The following is a 21,409-nucleotide window of genomic DNA, read 5'->3' on the forward strand; positions in this document are numbered from 1 at the left end:
GAGGATGAGACGGTTAGAGAGCATCACTGACTCAGTGGACATGAATCTGAGCGCACTCTGGGAGATGGTGGAGGACAGGGAAGCCTGGTATGCTGTAGTCCATGGGGTTGCAAAGAGGCAGACATGACTTAGCAACATAACAACAAATAGATTTTGAAATTGTATAAATATTAATGGAGCTCATTAAAATCTTGAAAAATAAAAATGTCCAGGTAAAGAGAAAAGTTCCATTTAGAATTTTAGTTTGTTACATATTTCTTCATGAGAGTCTGAAGAAGAGCAAGTTGGGGAAAGACTATTCTTTCTTTAACCTGTGGCTAACTTGTTGACTGCTTTTGAGGCCAACTTTTTTTTATTTTAAACAATGATTTACTAGGATTTTTAAAGGCCGAATCAGTTGAAAGCAAATAATTGTTTTAAAATGTACTCAGTATTAAAGAGATAATGAAAAATAGAGGAGTGTGTTTTAGTATTATAAATGTGTTATTTTTTTTTCTTAGATACTAAAATGTTTTTGTATGTATAACACTGTTTTATTGGCTCGTTAGAATGATCTTACTGAGCAAATTCCCCATCTTTGGGGAATGTGCATGTCTCTTCCTCCTTCCTATTCCACTCCTATTCTTTATGTATATGATAATGAGATCTAGAAATAATGGTGATGCATGGGATCTATGAGCAGACCTCTGGAGGAGTTGGTGTAATGGTATCTTTGATGGAGTCCTCTACACCCACCTGTATGGCTTAAAACTATTCAAAAAAAGGATTCCAGCTCATTTTAGGAAGATATCACCCAGGTGCATGCATATCTGTTTATAGAAGCCAATATAGCAACCACTAGCCTCGTCGCTAACAGTCGGGCACGACTGAGCGACTTCACTTTCATGCATTGGAGAAGGAAATGGCAACCTACTCCAATGTTCTTGCCTGGAGAATCCCAAGGACGGGGGAGCCTGGTGGGCTGCCGTCTGTGGGGTCGCACAGAGTTGGACATGACTGAAGTGACTTAGCAGCAGCAGCAGGAGCAGCCTTGTATTGTGCTCAGTCGCTTGGTCATGCCTGACTCTTTGTGACCCCGTGGACTGGAGCCTGCCAGGCTCCTCTGCTCGTGGAGTTCTCCAGGCAAGAATACTGGAGTGGGTTGCCATGACCTTCTCCAGGGGATCTTCCCGACCCAGGGATTGAACCCAAGTCTCCTGCATTGCAGGCAGATTCTTTACCATCTCAGCCACCAGCGAAGCCAGACGATAGCTGTTAATATATGGCTTAGTATACAGTCTGTCCTGGAGAATGCTCAGTGTGTATTTGAGAGGAATATATATTCTGCTGGCTTTTGGGTGGCGTGTTCTGTAGATGTCTTTTGGGTCTAATTGGTTTATAGTATTGTTCAAGTCTTTTGTTCTTTGTTGATCTTCCTTCTTGTGGCTCATTAAAAGTGGAATATTGAAGTCTACTGTTAACTATAGAGCTGTCAGTTTTGTCCCTCTTACTTTGTATATTTGGGAGCTCTGATATTTGGTGCATCAGTTCAGTTCAGTCGTTCAGTCGTGTCCGACTCTTTGCATCCCCATGAATCACAGCACGCCAAGCCTCCCTGTCTACCACCAACTGCTGGAGTCCACCCAAACCCATGTCCATTGAGTCGGTGATGCCATCCAACCATCTCATCCTCTGTCGTCCCCTTCTCCTCCTGCCCCTAATCTTTCCCAGAGTCAGGGTCTTTTCAAATGAGTCAGCTCTTCGCATCAGGTGGCCAAAGTATTGAAGTTTCAGCTTCAGCATCAGTCCTTCCAATGAACACCCAGGACTGATCTCCTTTAGGATGGACTGGTTGAATCTCCTTGCAGTCCAAGGGACTCTCAAGAGTCTTCTCCAACACCACAGTTCAAAAGCATCAATTCTTCAGCACTCAGCTTTCTTCACAGTCCAACTCTCACATCCATACATGACCACTGGAAAAACTATAGCCTTGACTATAAGAACCTTTGTTGGCAAAGTAATGTCTCTGCTTTTTAACATGCTGTCTAGGTTAGTCATAACCTTCCTTCCAAGGAGTAAGCGTCTTTTAATTTCATGGCTGCAATCACCATCTGCAGTGATTTTGGAGCCCCCCAAAATAAAGTCAGCCACTGTTTCCACTGTTTCCCCATCTATTTGCCATGAGGTGATGGGACCGGATGCCATGATCTTAGTTTTCTGAATGTTGAGCTTTAAGCCAACTTTTTCACTCTCCTCTTTCACTTTCATCAAGAGGCTCTTTAGTTCTTCTTCACTTTCTGCCATAAGGGTGGTGTCATCTGCATATCTAAGGTTATTGATATTTCTCCCGGCAATCTTGATTCCAACTTGTGCTTCCTCCAGCCCAGCTTTTCTCATGATGTACTTGGCAAATAAGTTAAATAAACAGAGTGTACTTATAATTGTTTTTACCTTCCTTTTGGCATTATAAAATGTCTCAATCTCTCATAACAGTTTTTAAATTCTACTTTGTCCTGTTTAAGTACAACTTTCTTACAATTGCTGTTTACGTGATATATCTTTTTCCTTCTTTTTACTCTCAACCTGTTGGTATTTTTTAATCTAATGTGTGTCTCCTGAGGTCTATATAAAGTTGGATCTTGATATTTACTCTGGTCTGACTACATATGCTTTTTGATTAGATGGTTTAATCCATTGATATTAATTCTTACTATAATATCGTTGATTTATAGCTGCCATTATGTTTTTCTGTGTCTCATGTCTTTTTTTGTTTGTTATTCCCCCTTCACTACTTTTTTTTAATATCCAGTGTATATGATGTGTATGATAGCTCTTTTAGTGATCTTTTTCACTATGTATTTTTGAAATACTGTATTTACCTGAGACTGTACTGGAGACTAGACAGCAGATTTCTTTTAGTCAATAATGTAGCAGGAATCTTTATTTCTTCTGTAGTGGTTGGCGTAATGAAGACAGAGAAAATAAATTTGATTCCTTTTTGTCTTTTGTATGGCATACTTGTTATATCCTTCTAGACCCAAATACGAAATCAATATTATTGATATTGTGGATAACTTGATTTCAATAATAATAAAAAAACATTTAGTTTCTTCTGTCTTGAAGATGTTTGCCAAGTACTGTGAAGAATACTAAGATCTGTAAGAAAGAGATCATTTATTTTAAGGTAGTTTGCCGTGATTTCTGCTACATAATAAGCTAAAGAAATTAGTTTCTTGGCCTAGAAATGAAATCTCCGTATATAATATGTGCATGTCTTCTCAAACAAGATGTAGCATGTCACAGGTAACAGCTGCGTTCTTTAGAATTAAACAGAATTGTATTTGAGCCTGAAGTTTTACCACCTATTAGCTATGTGTTAGGGGCTTCCCTGGTGGCTTAGAAGTAATGAACCCACCTGCAGTGCAGGAGAGGCAGTTTGATCCCTGGGTCGGAAAGTTCCCCTAGAGGAGCAGAGAGCATCCCCTTCTCCCTGGAGAAGAAATAACAACCCAGTGCAGTATTGTTGCCTGGGCAGTCTCATGGATAGAGGAGCCTGGCAGACTGCAGTCCATGAAGTCCCAAAAGAGCTGGACACCACTTAAGTGACTGAGCAATAGCTCAGTATTAAGCCTTCATAAATTTCAGCTTCCAAATTTTTAGACCTTATAATTTCCAATCTATAAAGTTTTTGTTTGTGTTGAGAAAGTTATTGTATATAAAATCTTCAGCACAGTGCCTGACACCATGAAAGGAGAATAATAAGAAACAAACGACTCAAAAAGGGGTATAAAGAATACACTTTCTTTGTAAATTTATAATGTCTGCTCTTGGGTTCTGACCACTCATTTCCAAAATACAATAGAAAAAGTATTGTACTTGTTAATAGTAGGTATTTAATATTTGTTGAATAATTGTGAGAATTAATTGGCTATATTCTTGGTGAAGGTAATTAAGGTATTTACTATTATTTTCAGTGTTTTACTTCCCAAATGGTGTGTGTCATGTTCTGTTCATAGGTAGATAGGTCCTTTGGGAGCTTTGACGGTCTTGTCATTTGTGAGGTACTACCTGTCCTAAAGTATATATAGGATATGTTTATTCTTAAAAAATTAGAAAAGAACCTATGTCTATTTTCTATCCATATGAAACAGGAGTAGTTTATCCTGAATTCTCTAATTCCAGAGCAGAAGCACACAGTTTTCCAGTGTCCTACCTTTTCATGTCAATATTTGTAACTTCCTTTTCCAACATTAAGAAATGTGACTTACATTATCCACTACACATTCACTTCTCAGTCCTGGAATGTAGATAAAGTATTGTTTCAGAATTGCTGGAGTGTACTCTGTTAAGAGTAGTGAGATGGGGACTACTAATTGAGTTAAATGTTGGTTTAGAATCATGTTTATCATTAGCCTTACTTCTTTGAATGCTGTTATAAATCGAAATTGCATTAACATTGTATGGTTGAACTTGTTATATTGGTATAGAAGAAAGCTATTGATCTTCTGTATGGTGATTTTATATTTTGCTTCTTTGCTGACTTCTTTTATTGTTTGATTTAGTTTTATCTTTCAACCGTCATTGTTTCATTCCAGAAAATAAATCATATCGTTTGCAAATAGAGATGACTTTACTTTCTCTTTTCTGATACCTGTGACTCTAATTTTTCTTGTCATAATTAATTATATTGGCAAATAACTTTAGTACAGGGTTCAGTAGTGGTGGTGATGCTGAGCATCCTTGCCTTGTTTCAGTTTAAAGGAAATCCCTGTAATGTGTGTGTATTAAGCGAGATGCTGACTGAGCATTTTCTCTTTTAGTTTTGTCTGGTATGTCAAGGTCAGTTTTTTCCTGGTACCCAGTGAGGCTTGTTACAATATAGATTTAGAGTTTATGTTATTTCTGGCAAAGTAGTGTTGTGGTTGTTAAGATTAAGTTTTAAATATTAATTCTGTTCAACTCTTATTTTCTTCAGAGATTTCAGTTTTCTCTAAGTTGGATCTTCTTTGCTGCCTTTACTTCTTTATCTCGCTTTCTTTCTCTTGGTTCTTTTTGTACTTTTCTTAAATGCCCCTTCCTAAATTTTTATTCAGCTATTTTCTGCCAGGGGCATTTTGCAGTTTAATCAAGATGTCTGGTTATTTCTTTTCTGGTTTCAATCAACTTCTGTTTCTTCCTGTTGTCTTTTGTTCATTTCTGTTTTATGATTTTCAGTTTCACTTCATTTATGTGATCTTGAAATGCTTCTTTCTGGCAAGTTAATTCATTTTGAAGTGTTGTGTGACAGCTGTTTGTTTGCTTCATCATGGATTTTTTTTGTGGATAATTTTCATCAATTGTTTTGATTTTCATCTTCTGCTCTGAGCTACCAGGAATCTTTCTGTAGTGTGTTCACATGTAGGCGCCTCTCTTTCTCTCCGCTGTTGCTTTCAGTTTTCTCTTACGCCCATGTCTGACTCTCGCCTGCTTCTCTTCTGGGCAGGTGCTTCATACTATCGTAGATCTTTGTAAGGTGTGTGGTGCATACGTGACAGATACCTCTGATTTTAGAACTTATTTTCTACTCACATGTAATTAAAGTTTGGACATTGCAAAGTATTTTAGTGTTGTTTAGAGCTTTGATTTTAATCTTTTTGCTTTCTCTGACTTTGCATTGAGAGATTCACATTTCCCCAGGTAGCATTAACTTTCTATCCAGTATTTAAGTTGTCTCCCCAGTATTTAAGTATTTATATTTTGTGAATGTTTTCTGATTATTTTTTCATTTGTATGCTTATAATTTGATGTAAAAAGATTGAAAACGTTATGATATCTATATAGATATTTATGGATCTTATCTTTATTATTACTTTTTCTTGCCAGATAGAATATATTGAAGTGATATAGCTATATTTATTCCCCACTAGTTAATAGTGTTAGCATTAATATTTAAAATAAAAAACCTAAATCATTTTTGTTTAAAATTTCCTCATTAAATGATCCAAATTTATTTTATTTCCACATTTTAAAAGGAGTTTATTTGCTGTCAGCAGGAGCTGTTTGGGATCATGATGATAATGATGATGACATTGCTGTTGCTGCTGATAAATATAATTTTGAAAGGTGTTAATATGTTTAAGAACTTTATTTAATTTCTGTTGATTTTGAGATCTACCTTCTGTTGCTTCTTTTAGTCTAAAGGAAGATTTTCTTGAAATTGATTTTTTCAAAATTAGTTGTGTCATTCTGATTTTAAGAAAAGGTAGAAATAAAAAGCCTATTAAAATAGAATTGTTTTTCCCTTTTACTAGAGAAATACATGTATTTGTCATATGAAAAGTCCTTTCCCCAAAAAAACATTTAGAATTACTTAGATAACTATTGTCTAAAGGTATCTGTTGGGCTTCCCTGGTTGCTCAGATGGTAAAGTGTCTGCCTGCAACACAGAAGACCCAGGTTTGATCCCTGGGTCAGGAAGATCCCCTGGAGAAGGAAATGGCAACCCACTCCAGTACCCTTGCCTGGAAAATCCTATGGACGGAGGAGCCCGGTAGGCTAAGTCCATGGGGTCTGTGTCTGTAAATTTTAAAAGATGTTAATAAGAGCTTACCATGTCAGTGCAGTTAAGGGAACATTTTTATTTATACTTGATCATACAGTCAACTGTTATATTTTTTAATATAATTTCTTTATTGTATTTTCCTAGATTTACCAGTTTCATCGTATTTTCTCTATTTAACATATCCTGAACACTTCTTTTCTTTACTGAAAACCTTACCAAATGTTCGGATGTGTAAATTCCTTTTAAAAATTTATAACACTTTCTCATTTTTCTTTAAAATGTAGAAATTTATATTTATTGAGCAATTTAAGCTTTGTAGTGAACCTTCTTTCTTTTATTTAGAACACCTCAAAAGCAAAGTGGTATTTATTTCCTTTTCCTTTCAGGTTAATTTTAAAGAAATCCTTTTGTAGCATTTAACTTTCTAATAGAAAATGGCTTCTTAGGAAAACAAATTAGATCAGTGCCTACTGAAAATTTGAGTTGTTTATTTATATTTTTTTGGTGACAAAGTTTCTTCTCCTTAATTTAGCTACAAAATGATGTTTAATGAATATATTGGTAGTTCATAGCTAAGCTGTGGGGGTAAGACACCATTTTATAAGTTATTGATTTAATGTTGGTAAAAGCTTCACTGTTGTGGGCAAAAACACACCTCTGAGTTTGTGCACATGTTTTATTGTGATAGATCTATTATCCAGCTATTAGAAGATAAATGACTGATCTTTCCCATTTTCCATGCCTCAAGAAAATTGAAATAAGAAGGGGAATATCATTTGGGCTGTATGATTAGGGCAGGTTGGATGGCCATTAATTTAAGAGAAGAAAATCTTGGCAGCACTGGCCAACTTATACCATATTATCAATCAAACCTTGATGCACTTCTTGTGATGACCCAGCACTCTCAGGTTTTTCCAGCGTTAATTAGAATTCATGACAAAATAGATGCAAGGAAACGTTTTGTACCCTTCATAATTTTATAGAAAATTTATTGTTATTAGAGGAACCATTTGCTTAGTGTGATTTTTTTCATTACCAGCTTGTCAACTAGCATAGATAATCTGGAGAAAATATGAACTCCATAGATGGAGTGTCACTTTTGTTGATGGTTCATGTAGTTTACCTTGGAGCACAGCTAATGGCTGAAGTTCATAGCAACAGCACAGAAAAACGTGGCAACCAAGGGAAGATAAATGAACCATGTTTATTGCTTTAATATAAAAAATACATAAATGGAAAACTGCATTTGAATTTGATGAGCTCATTGCTAGTTTCGTTGGAGTGATTTATTTTTCCCCTTATATAAAAAGCTACTATTGACACAGTGAGATGGAAATTAACTGTCTGTTTTTGGGAAACCAATATTTTTGGTTTTTAAATCTCAGTAGATCATTTTATTTTAATTCTGTAAGTTTTTATAGAATATTGAACATTTACTATACCAGAATTATCAATTCTTCTGGCAGTGTTTAGGCTGGGGTCAACTGTTAAAACCATATGATGAATGAAATATCTAAAATCATCAGAAAAAAGATGAGTTTTTAATATTTTTCCTAGTTACTTTTGTGTTTCCATAAACTTTACCTGAACTTAAACAATTTTTTTTTCAATTTTCAAGTTTGTTAATTCTTTAGAACTATTTTATACCTGTAGGTCTTGTTTTGATAAATTTAGTACTGTGTGGGAGCTGATTTTCCATTTAATTGTTTGGTGTCTAAACATAATTGAAAAAAATAATCTCTAGGTTTAGCCAAAATAACTTGATTTTACATAGTAGTCCTTAAATTCAAACTGTTGAAATCCCATTTCGGTTTCATATATTACTTTATTCTAAGTGATATTACTCATTTTTGTACTTTAGCACCCTAACCAGTTAAAAAAATATAGCTTAATTAATATGATTGACATATATAAAATATATGTAAATATAAATGTTTCACAAATACCATGTTATTTTGTAGTTTGATGTCATAAACTTAGTTGTATTGAGAGATTTTTAAATGATAATAGTTCTCATCTTTTAGAAATATTATTGCTGAAGAGTGATTTGTACAGACGACAAAAATGTGGAGTTGAAAACACAAACATAACTTCCTTCCCATATCAGTAGCAAATAGAAAATTATACGTATAATGCATTTTTATTTAGTTCACACAAATAATCAATTCTTTGCTTTTTCGATTGAGGTGCATACATGCTGGGACCAGCAGGCACCAGTACTTGGGCAGGGCTGGAGTCAATAAATGCAGCTTCACGTTTATACTGATTGGTAATTCATAAAATCCCCACAGGACTGGAAACTTGTTTAGCATAATAGCAAGTCTATATTCTGAGCTGTTTTCTTTCAATTGTATTGTTGGTTGCATATTAATAAACTAAATGTCAGCCAAGTAGAGGGACAAACAATAAAAATATGAATATCACTGTATCTAATATTTTTCAAAAAGTACCATTTCAGTAAGTTTTATTTCTATTTAATTGCTTATTTTAAGACATTCGGGAAATTTTAGGTACTAAAGTGAAGATCCCTAGTGTTCAGAAAGAATATGATATTAATTTATTTTTTCAAAACCATATTATATTGTTGGCTAACTCTAGACATATTAGTGGTACATATATAGAAGTATTTGTCTATTATATATTCTGCTTAGCTTGTATCTTTATACTAAAGAAATCTTAATTTCATCACTTTGCAAGAACATGACAATTCCAAAACAGCATTTATGTTTCATTAACTGGTCTTGGAGAAAAGCTTCCTTTTATTGGTGCTATCTTATTTCAACTTAAATACATTATTATATAAATAATAATAATGTTTTAAAATTGTAGCCAGTATTTTCTTGGAAATAAATTATGTTGATAGAAATTAACAGGTTGGTTAAAATGTGTAAGATTTGAAAGTGTTTCTGTTCTAAAGACATTTATGAGTTGAACATACATTTTAAGATAGATTCATTGTAGATAGCAGCTCTGACTTAATGGACATGAATCTGAGCAAACTCCGGGAGACAGTGAAGGACAGGGAAGCCCGGCATGCTGCATGCAGTCCATGGGGTTGGAAAGAGTCAGACATGACTTAGTAACTGAACAACATGGTGAAATTGTCATTCTCATTTTAAACTGACATGATATGGTCTTTGTTATTGTACTGAGTAATGAATCTTTAGAGTTTTGGTAAGGTTTAAAAATGAAAACTGCCCATAATTAATATGTCTAATCCATGTATGAGCAGTACATTGAAATTTAACCTGATGAAATAAGAAATATAATTTCTAATATTAATACTTCTGATTCTAAGTGTTAGCTTTTCAGATTTGTTTCAGCTATCAATATTATTCTTTCAGGCAGTGACTCTTCAAAATTTGTTTGTTATTCAAACATGAATATTTTATTAGTCAAATGACCGAACACTTTAAATACTGATTGCCATAACACTGATTGCATCTCTGTAATGCCCGAGTAGAATCTTTGATGGGAGGAAAACGTTTTTTAATGAGTTACTATTTCTTTCTTTTCTAGCTGGTGGCTGGCAGTGTTGTCATGGCTTTTGAAGAAGTTTGCCCGGATAGAATAGATCTCATTCACAAGAATTACCGCAAACTATGTAATTTACTAGTTGATGTAGAAGAATGGGGACAGGTTGTCATAATCCACATGCTAACTCGATATGCTCGTACACAGTTTGTCAGTCCTTGGAAAGAGGTAAGTGTTGAATAATCTTATACTTACACAGTATACTGAGAAAATGGATGAGGTTTCTAAAATGTGTGCAAAGATGTAAGAGTAGGAAAATATAAAAATCTGCATGTTTAAGGAGGACTAATTTTTTTCACGTTCTTTTGGAAAGCAGAAAACCAGTATAAATGCATGGATAATTGTTCATTGTTTTGGCACTGATTGATGCATGTTTAATGGCATAGTGAATAAACTTTTGGCATGAGGCCTGGCAAGAGGCCCTTGTTGAGAACAGCAGCTCGATAAAGTGTTGGCAGTGACATTGCTAAATCATGGATTTTTTTGGTTATTCGTTAGTTTCACACCTTTGATTCCCAACTGTTCCAGGTACTCACTTGTAAAAGTAGATAGTGTGGTTCTAACATATGTGAATTTATACCAAAGATGATTTTGCACCTTTACAGGTAAATCGTTTTTGAACTCAACTACTTTTTCCTAGTTTTATGTTTCTAGAATGTTCGTTTTACTTTTTTTCACTTAAGCTGGTAGAACGTTAGTAAAGTTAATAATTACATATACCTTACAGTGAAGTTGTTTCCTTTGTGCTGATGAACTTTAGCAGCATACCTTACTTTTTTCATTACATGAACAAGTTAGAAAGCCTTGTTACATAGTTTGCAGTGGAGATCTCTAAGTGTATATGTAAGATTTAAGGGTAAACGTTGTTTAAAGAAATCACTAAATATTATAAAATAGCACTTGCATTCATTCTGTACTTAATGATATTTCTCTGTCTTTTTAAAAAGCAGTATTATAGATTTAAAAAAATAAAAAGCAGTATTATAGATTTTAAAAACAGAATGGAAAGTAAAAGACCAAATACCACCAAATTATGTCCTAGTGGTTTTTATACAAGCTTATGAATAGGCTTTGATCGAATGTTCAGTACTAATTGCTTTTGTTAATTAGAAATAATATTACAGTGAGAGAAAGACATGTAAAAGGGAAAAATGTTTATAATTCTTGCTTCAGGTGATGTATCCAGCTTTCAGATATTTAAGAAGTTTAAATGTTTAAAATATTTATCAATGTTTTCTGCATTTACTAAGTATTTAAAATATTTAAAACATTTAAAACATTTACTAAGTATGTTAAAAAAGTATTTAAAATTTAAAAAAATATATCTTTAACCAAAAGGCTACTTGTAATATTGACTTCATCTTAATTTTGATATTTAAAAGGTGATTGGGTTATTCTACGTAAAATTCAAAGGAGATTTTAAACTATTCATATGTAAACATCTAATGCCACATAGAGCTCTTAGATTGATGAAATTTTAGCTTTGAACAAACTAAAATTTTGAAGGCAGTTTTGCTGGATTAAGCAACATGTCCCTGCAGCAAGTGTCTTGACCCTTTCCTGTCAGTGGTAACTTGGAAGAGAAATTTTTTGTGGCTGATAGCTACAGCTGTCTGTCTGATTTCAGCCAGTCACTTTCCAGAATGCTATTCATATTTTTTTTCCTGTTGTATAAGATTATAGGTTGTTTCACCTTATCTAGATATTGTCACTATTTAAATTTTTAAAATTTTACTTTCCTGTCATCATCAAATCATTTTCAGTAACTGTATGCAAGTGATCCATGCTTTATCATTATGTAGAATCTAGAGTTTAAAAAAATGTATTTTTCTTACCTTCTAAAAATAGGTTTTCAAATATCTGTTTTTGTAATTGTCTCTGTCTCTATTCCTTGAATTTTATTTTATTTTATTTTAGGTAAAATTAGTTGTTAAAGCTATTTACAAAGCCCAACAGTTAAAATCTACACTGCCATATATATTTACTCTTTTGACAGATTATTTTAAAAATTGATACTGTAGTGCATTCTCTGTCTTTTCATGTGTAACTCTGTGAACATTAATTTTTACAAACATGAGATGAAGAAGTCTGATCGTTGTTATGGGTGCACTGGAATTGGACTACCTCATTTCCTTGCCACTTCTTTGCAGTCTGACGTTGGCGTTATTCTAAATTCAGTAGGTTAGAAGACAGATTCTATAGTTGCCAGCCATGCAGCTCTGTCCTCAGGAAGCTAGCACTGCTTCGGGAGCAACCATGGGGTTCGTCTGGGAGGGTGGGCAGTGCTACTCCTGGGAATCTTGCCATCATTCCGAGTGGAGCAGCTTCACCTTTGCTTGCCTTTCACAGGCAGCTATGTGTATGATTTCCTTTGAGAAAGGCTCCTTGGCTTAAGATATGGAAAGAAAGAAAACCACTTAAACAGAACATTTGGAAGGGTGTAGCTAACTATAATCATATGTATTTTTTAAAATTATAGAAGCAATTGGGCACATGGTGAAATAAAAATCAGTCTTCTCATAGTTCATTCCTTTATATATATTTGCTCATGACTTTTAAATTAAAATATATATTTTTTGCTCACTTTAATAAGTTTCTGACTGTTTGAAAGTCCATGAACTGTAACCCACCAGGCTCCTCTGTCCATAGAATTCTCCAGGCCAGAACTCTGAAGTCGGTTGCCGTTCGTTCTCCAGGGGATCTTCCTGACTGAGGGATCGAATCCAGGTCTCCTGAATTGGAGGCGGATTCTTTACTGTCTAAGCCACCAGGGAAGCCCTATTCTAGTCAAAGCTAATTTTGAAGCCTCCTCCCCAATCCTTAGTGTGCAAACATTACAATTAGCTAACGGCCATGATTAAATTTGCTTTTCAAAGAGAAAAATTATGTTTCTCATTGAATTCTTTATTTGTTTATGTTCATATGCTTCAAGGGTAGCAAAAAAAAAATTATTTTTTTTAAAGGAATTGAAAATTAAAAGTACTTTCTGAGATGGACTAATGTACATGCTTTGTCAGTAAGTCCTTAAATGAACACATCATATACAAACAAGCTTCTTCAGGGGCAGAAGCGATTTTTAATTTAGTTTATTTGCATCATTATAGATCAGTATTTAGGCTGTTTATATGTAAATGTATGATTTGCGGAACAATTAAGTGTTGACAAAGTAGATTGCAGTCATATCAATTGCAGTGCATTTTCCATAATTTTTCTAACTGACATCTTTGATGATAAATAGTGGATGCCAAGTCAAAGCCGATTATACAGTGCACTAGGAATTCATGGGGCTGTCAGGGAGAAGACCGATTGACTTTAAATTTACATATTAATGAGAAGATTTGTTAAGAGGGTGCTTGACTATAGAAAATAACAGCATATTTATAGGGCACGACATTTTATAAATACAGCTGATGCAGGAAAATGGAAATTAAACCTTTTAGGTTAATAAATTCAAGGGACTCCTAAAATGCATATTTGCATTTTTATTTTCTTAAATTTACTTTACTCTTGCAGTCCAAGTGGCTGCTTTTTTTTTTTTTATTCTAGGTCAACTTTGTATAATTGTCAAGGATATAAAATTACTTAAATGTTTTCTTTGTATCGTTCAAGCTTATTGTAGGAGAATACTGGAAGTATAAATGATTTAAGTCTCTTAAGACTAAAGTTGCTTTTGTAGAAGTAATAGATTTTTTAAAATAAATGTTATAAAGCACCAAGTAAATTTTAAGAGGGATTTAATAATGTTCAGTTATAGACTGAAGTGGAACTCATGTCACTGGGCCTGATAGGAATGTCTTTAATTTTATGAATTTAAAGTTGAACTTTCTCTAGGAGATGATGATGGCTTTGCAATAATTATCAAAATATTTTACTTCACTAGTTTAGAACTTAAAATTCTGTTGTTCACAGTTACTTTTTAGTATATGATTCCAGATAATAAATTCTGGTGGAAATGCATATTCCATTTTGAAATTCAAAGTGATAATTTTACTTTTCTTCACCCCATTTTATCTGTACTTCAATTGTAAAACCTTATATAGGTGTAAGAAAGTTCCAAGTTTACAGTTTTGTTTAAAGTATTTTTAAGATAAGTTTCTTACATTTTTCAAGGGTAGCTATAAAATAAGAACTCATCAGAACACAAAGTTCATGTACATACTTCTTGATTAGCAATTTTCTGCAAGTGTAAAGGTATGTGGGGAAAAGATTCAAAACTCCACATCTAGGTCCTGTTTTAGAGGACCTGAGTGTTAGAGATTATGTTTTAAACTTTCTTTACAGGTTAATTTTCTTTGTAAAATAAATTTTGTATTTTGTCTTACTAGTGGGCTGTTTTTGAATCTTACTTGGTATCCTGTGGATTTTTTAAAAAACAAAAGCTTGAAGACTTGGGGTAGAATCCATGCTTTACAATGCACATTTAAAAGTTTTTTGCTCACTCTTTCAGACAACTATTGAGGAAGGAAAGGTTCAGTGTGCAATTTAATGGGAAACTATGGACCACGTGCTAATATTAAAATGAGGTCTCTGTCTCTGCTCCCTTCATTGGTTATGGAGCATTTATCTTAAAGATTATTTTTTTGTTGTTGTTGTTTATAGTTTATTTTTGTTTGGGTTTTTTAAACTTACATAGTTTCTTTTCTAAAGAAACATTTAAAATTTTATTCAAGTAACATGTGTATGGTTAAAAGAATACTGCAAGGTTTATAAGAAACATTTTCCTATCCCACTTTTTCCCATGCCTGGATCAGCTACTTCAAATTCTTTTAAGCCTTTTCATATTTGTGTGCATTTAACTTTCTCCATTTCTAACTACTATATCTATATCTATATGGTGTTATATAGCACTAGATATATATATTATATGTAAAGATATATTATAGATATTATGTGTATATACATATGTGTATGTATATATACATATATGTATATATATTTATGTATATACACGTGTGTACACATATGTATATACACATAATATATGTGTATACACACATAATATCTATAATATATCTTTACATATAATACATATGTGTGTGTGTGTGTATATATATATATATAAAAAACACACTATATATATATATGGTGCTAGCATGCAAAATGAGCACAATTTCTGGTAGTTTGAATGTTCTTTGGCACTCCCTTCTTTGGAATTGAAATTGCCTAGTTTATCATGTCCCTATTACAAAGCACACCACATTCTCCATCAGAAAATTAAATTGTCTCCAAATATTATTTCATATGCAGTTGTTGAGATTCTGCTAGTTGCCTACCAAATATCAAGTCTCCAGCTTCACTTTTTAAATAAAAGAATCCTGATTTTTGTTCAGAGTAGCAACATATTCGGTTAAAAATAACCAACTTCCTCATACTCCGTTGGAGTCAAGAAATGGCTGTATGAACCAGTTGTAGAAATTGAAATAGTTGTGGAGATATTCTGGCTGAGATTCTAGGAAAGCCATTGTTTCCCTGGCAGACTTCCTTGAGGCATTTATTTTGCCCTTTGCCTTTTGTTCATTGTTTCTTCTTGGAATGTATGTACGATGATTACAGGTACAGCACCATTTGGCAGGCATGAAGATGAAGCCACACTCTGGAACTTTGAAAAAAAGTTTTCCATATGGGTAACTTAGTATTTCTGTTACGTATAGCTGAACACATGCTAGTCAGTACCGTGGTCGTATATCCAGGTCCCAATAACTTCATACTCTTCCAGGAGACGTTGTCCTGGAGGCTCTGTACCCTCCTGTTCTAATCTGATTGCTTTCTGGGCTTGCTACACAGCTGTTGTTCTGGAACTTAATTTCTTCTCTCTTCTGTGTTAAATCCTTTATTTCTTAGGCCTTCCTGTCTGTACTCTCTTCTTTTTTGGTCTTCCTGAATGGAGCACATCCTCCAGTACCTTCTTAAGAATGGGTAGATGAGAGAGAAAATTTCAGGATTTTGCAGTATTGCTGTCACAATATTGTGCTTGATATTTTGACTGGACTCTTGGGTCAGTCTTCTCTTAGGTCTTCTATGTTTGAAATGTCTTGCTACTTTTACACTTGACTTCTCAGCCAGATGTAATACTGTTGGGTCACACGTTCTGAGAGCTCTGTAGTCACAGATTTTTCTGCAGGTAACTCGATTGTTTTTGTTTGCCTGAATCCTCAAAAAGATGGGTTTTTGCTTGTTTATTTTTTCTTAAAATATTTAGAGGATTAGCAAGGTTGCATCTTCGGTGTGGATCATTCTGTATGTTCTGTATATTCACTTCCTATATTTTAGGGAATTGTCTTTTTATGTTTCAGTTTTTTAATTTGATTGTCAAACTTCTTTTCCTACTCCATGTGAATTATATGCTTGAGGAATACAGATTTTTCTATTTTATAATCTTTTGTCTGCTGTGTCTGTCACCTCTTTAAATAATTGCTTTAATGTTTGCCTTCTTATTGCATTCATATATCTCCAGTCTTTTGTGTGCGTGTTAGTAATTTGATTTTCAGTGACCTGAAAGTCTGTTACTTATAATTTTTACTTAATTTGGTAATGATATTGCTTTCATTTTTAAGTTTACTCAGGTTTCACTCTTTCCTTTATTCTGTGATTTGAATATGTGAGGGTTTTTTTTGTTTTTTTTGAGTTCACATTCTTACTAACTTGCTAGAGAATTCCTTTTGATATATGGAGAATTTTTTTACAGAATAATTTGTCTTTTGCACTTTTTTCCTTTTGTGCCATGAATGTATTACACAGTAATTATGCTCTTTTCCTGTTGCAGCTACTTGGGAAGTGCTGGTACAGACATTTTGTTCATTCTGGTGTAGTGTGGCTTCTTCATTCTGTCCCACCATATCCAAAGACCATTTGTTTCTTCCTCTCAGCTTCAGTCTGATTGTGGGTTATTTTACTGTGTGTTTATTACTCTAGCATAAAGGATTTGCCTTATTCTTTTTTGTTTTCGTAGCCTTAGGGCATTTTTGGAAAGGAATAACTTGTGAGATAGTAAATTCAGTCTCGACAGAGATTAATGTCATTTTTAGGAAACTTGAGTACTTACTTTAGAACTTTCTTAAATGACTTATACTATCATTGATACCACCTAGTATATTCCTTTGAAGAAATGCTCTTGACTTGTAAGTTGTTCTTGTTTATTTATTGTTTAACCCAAGAATTGTGCTGTCCAGTAGAGTCACAACTAGCTATATGTGGCTGTTTGACTGAAATTGAAAATCACGTCCTCAGTTGCACTGGCCTCACATAAAGTGTTCAGTAGTCATGTGAGGCTGGTGCGTACTGTATTCCGTAGTGTAGTATAAAATGTTTCCTTTATCACAGAAGTTTCTACTGGACAGTGTTGCCCCAGAGTGTTAGTTCTTTCAGAGAGTGCCAGGTTTACTGTTTACTTTCCCGCCTTCTCCTTACCACTTACTTCCACTACGAACCTCCCTCATGAGCTTACCTCACCCCCAGTAGGATGAAAAGATAAGAATAACCCCTCAGTTTTCTTCTGTCCAGATTGGGAGGCAAGGATCGTTAATGCAGTCTCACGATGTGAAGAATATGTTTTTGTAGGGTCTTGTCTTTTTAAACAACTTTTTAGAAAATTTATGCCAGTAGATTGTGACCCTCTTCTTGTTTCTTTCTACTGACTGATTTTTTTCTAGTTTTAATTTTTTTCCCTCATATTATTTATATTTGGGAAAAGTCTATTTTCTGTCTTTCTCTCACCATATTTACCTCGGGCTCCAAAATATTCACAGTATTAAAAGTATTTTATGACTTGGAACGTGTACTAATAATAAATGAATTTTAGGAAGAGAGATGCAAAGCTTGAAATGTTAAGAAATGCGAATCATTCTTCTGCCCTTCTCTGATGTCTGTCTTTTTTCCACTGTGCTTTTCTCCTTGACATTCTGTCATGGATATTTATATCATTGTTTTTTCTTGACCCTATACCCCATTTGTCTCCTATGTTTTTTTATTTTTCTGTGGTAGTCTTATTTATTTTCTCTGTGTTAGTCTTATTACTCTAGCATAAAGGAATAGCCTTGATTAATATTGAATTTATCTTCTAACAATCCTGTTATTTAATTTTCAGTTTTGTGATTTTGCTGCTTAGTAGTTCTCCATATTCATCTCATAGAAAATTATGGTTTTATGTAATCTAATAATGTGGTAATTTTAAACAGTCCATTTTATTCTATTCTATTTTTTATTTTGCTGATATCCCCTGGTGGCTCAGATGATAGTCTGCTTTCAATGCAGGAGATGTGGGTTTGATCCCTCAACTGAGAAGATTCCATAGAGAAGGCAATGGCTACCCACTCTGGTATTCTTGCCTGGGAAATCCCATGGACAGAGGAGCCTGGCAGGCTACAGTCCAAGAGGTCGCAAAGAGTTGGACACAACTGAGCAACTAACACTTAACATACAAACTTTAAATTTCTGATACATATCTTAAAATTACTGCAGTTCTCCTGGAAATTGCAAGCCTTTAGCAGACTACAGAGTTCCAAAATGGTTATGTCAGACAGATTCTGCTAGTGCATCGTTGTCTAGATGGTATAGAGAATGTGGCAGTCTATGGCCATGCCATCCTGAACGTGCCCTGTCTCGTCTGATCTTGGAAGCTAAGCAGGGTTGGGCCTGGTTAGTACTTGGATGGGAGGATGTGGCAGATGCTGTTGATTGTCTCCAGCAGACACCCCTATTCAAAAAGATCTTTCTTGCAGACAGATTTTCTGCAGGGATTTAGCACTGTGTCTTTGCAGAAGCCATGTTGCTTCCCAGCGCAAGCTAATCTAGTTAATGTTAAGTACATTCCCTTTGTAGGTGATGGGTTTAGGAATGGGCATACAACACAGTTCTGGCCAATGTGAAGTAATCAAAAATATGAGAAAAGTGGGGTGTGGAGGGGTGTATGAGAAATGTTTACTTTAATAGAAAAAGTATGAAGACATCTGACCTGAGGCTGAGATGTAACTCCATGGACTTAATGGTTTTAATTTCTGCTGATGTAATACCTTGATCAGATTAACTCTCTAGGAAATTATTTTGAAAACCAGCAGCTAAAGGCACTGTCAGATGATCAAAAGTTGGCAAAACTAGAATGGACTCTACATGGGAAGGACTGAAATTTCAGGTTGTGAGTTTGCATGATTTGCCTGAGAGCACTTCCCAATCCCATATAATAATGGAAAAGTCATAGTCTTACTTACGTAGGTATTAGAGAACAGACTTCAAGGTTGGCAGAATACCTGACAGGTTTGGAGAAAATTCCAGAAAGGTGTGGGAACCACAGGAGGGTGCACCCTTGGAAATACATGTAAACACCATCCAAATCATTGACCAACTCTACATGTGTGAGAAAGACTCCAATGGGTCTAGCAAAAAAAAAGCAACTGGATGATTAAAAAAAAAAACTAAATAGATTTCACTTGCTGGCTACATTAGGATAGACAGAGTTTGGAGTTTGAAACCAGTAAAGTTCCTGCTATAGCAAATATCAGTACATGTCAGAGGAATGCAACGTGAGGAACAATTTATAGCATGTGGTTGGTGATATTCAGAATCAATTTGAAAAAGTCAGCAGACATGAGAAACAAAAATATAGCTAATGCACAAGAGAAAAAGTAGGCAACAGAAACATAATCATCAAGAAAAGACCATTCCCAGACAAATAATGCAGTTACTACATTTATTTTATATATATATACACACACACACACACAGCAAAAATATTAAAAAGCAACATAGTTATATTGAGTGAACAAATGAGCAATCTTAACAGGGTAAAGACCCTATAAGAAAGAAGTAAATGGAAATTCTGGTGCGGTTAAATGAAAAAGAAGCTAGATAGATATAACAGCCAGGAAAAGGCTGTAAAAATGTTAAGAAACCTGAAGATAGATTAACAGAAATTATTCATTCTCAAGAACCAAGAGAAAAACAAATGAAGAAAAGTGAATAGTCTCAGGGCCGTGTGAACAATATGGAATGAAATCCTTGTAATTAAAATCCCCAAGTAGGAGGAAAGAGTGAATGGGATAGAAATAATACCTGAAGAAATAAAAGCGAAAAAAATTTCATGTTTAAGGGTGAAAAAAACGAGTGTACACATCCAGGAAACACATCAAATTCCCAGGCAAAATAAATAAAAAGTTATACCTTTGTACATCATAGTCAAACTTCTGAAATCAAAAGGAAAAGAGAAAACCTTGAAAGCAGATGGAGATTAAACAATGCATTATATACAGAGAAACAATTATTATGACTGACTGCTGATAAGAAAGAATGGAGTCTAAAAAATGATGGAATATCTTTACATTGTTGAGAGAAAAATCTATCAACAAAGATTTCTATATTGAACAAAAGCATTCTTCAAAAATAAAGATGGAATGAAGACATTTTCAGATGAACTAAGTTGAATAATTCATACATAGGAGAACTGTATTGTAAAAAGATACTGCAAGAAGTTGTTTTGGTTGAAGATAAATGATAATCAGTGATGTATACATACGTATACATCCATTTATCTATCTGGGCTCAGGTAGCTCAGAGGTAAAGAATTTGCCTGCCAGTGCAGGAAACACAGGAGATGCAGGTTTGATCCCTGGGTTGGGAAGATCACCTGGAGGAAGAAATGGAAACCCACTACAGTTTTCTTGCCTGGAAAATCCCATGGACAGAGGAGCCTGGTGGCCTGTAGTCCGTGGGGTCACAAAGAGTTGGATATGACTTAGGACTTACTGACTAAACATGTGTGCATGGGAGTGAATATGTGAGGAGTCATGATTAATTTTACCTAAGTTGGGTTTAATTTTATTTTGTAGTTTATGATTGAGTGAGATCCACTCTAAAATGCATTCTGCACAAAAAAACTTATTTATCTTCTTTATCTGGTCACGAGATTGAGATTGGTTAGTTTTCAAATGACTGGGGCCACTCTTTCTCATGTCTTAGAACTCAGATTGAGCATCAGCTTGTGTCATGAGTAACATTTTACTGCAGAGTAACATAAGAAAATGCCTTATGTAGATTCTTTAGATTTTTCAGTAACAAGATATGGAAACCACTACATTTGAAAACGTATCTCTTTAAATACTAGAGCCGAACATGTCGTCATGAAAAAGGAGAAATGTGGTGGGCAGTTGAGTGCTCTGGGTTTTCATAGTGACTCAACTCAAAGTTACTGGGCACAGGAGTTTCTATAATGGTGATGTGTTGGGGGGTATTCAGTGTTTGATGATCCTCACACCCATGCTTCCACCTGCGGTGTAGTGGTCACTGGGCTGTGGTAGAAAAACATGTAAAGTGAAGAGCATAGCAGTTACCTCAAGGAAGGAAAAAATATTTGAAACCAGTATATAT

At 34.4% G+C, this 21,409-nt stretch overlaps 1 protein-coding gene across 1 annotated transcript in view; it reads left to right on the plus strand.

The window, feature by feature from the left end:
- The window catches only part of AP3B1 (adaptor related protein complex 3 subunit beta 1), a 227,970-nt gene that overhangs the window by 57,531 nt on the left and 149,030 nt on the right, over positions 1-21,409 (plus strand). Inside the window, exon 7 of the mRNA XM_061158118.1 lies at positions 10,040-10,222. Within this exon, the coding sequence (XP_061014101.1) occupies positions 10,040-10,222 (183 nt within the window). The remainder of the gene's footprint in view (positions 1-10,039; positions 10,223-21,409) is intronic.

Source organism: Dama dama, chromosome 12 (genome assembly GCF_033118175.1).
Source record: "Dama dama isolate Ldn47 chromosome 12, ASM3311817v1, whole genome shotgun sequence".
NCBI lineage: Eukaryota > Metazoa > Chordata > Mammalia > Artiodactyla > Cervidae > Dama > Dama dama.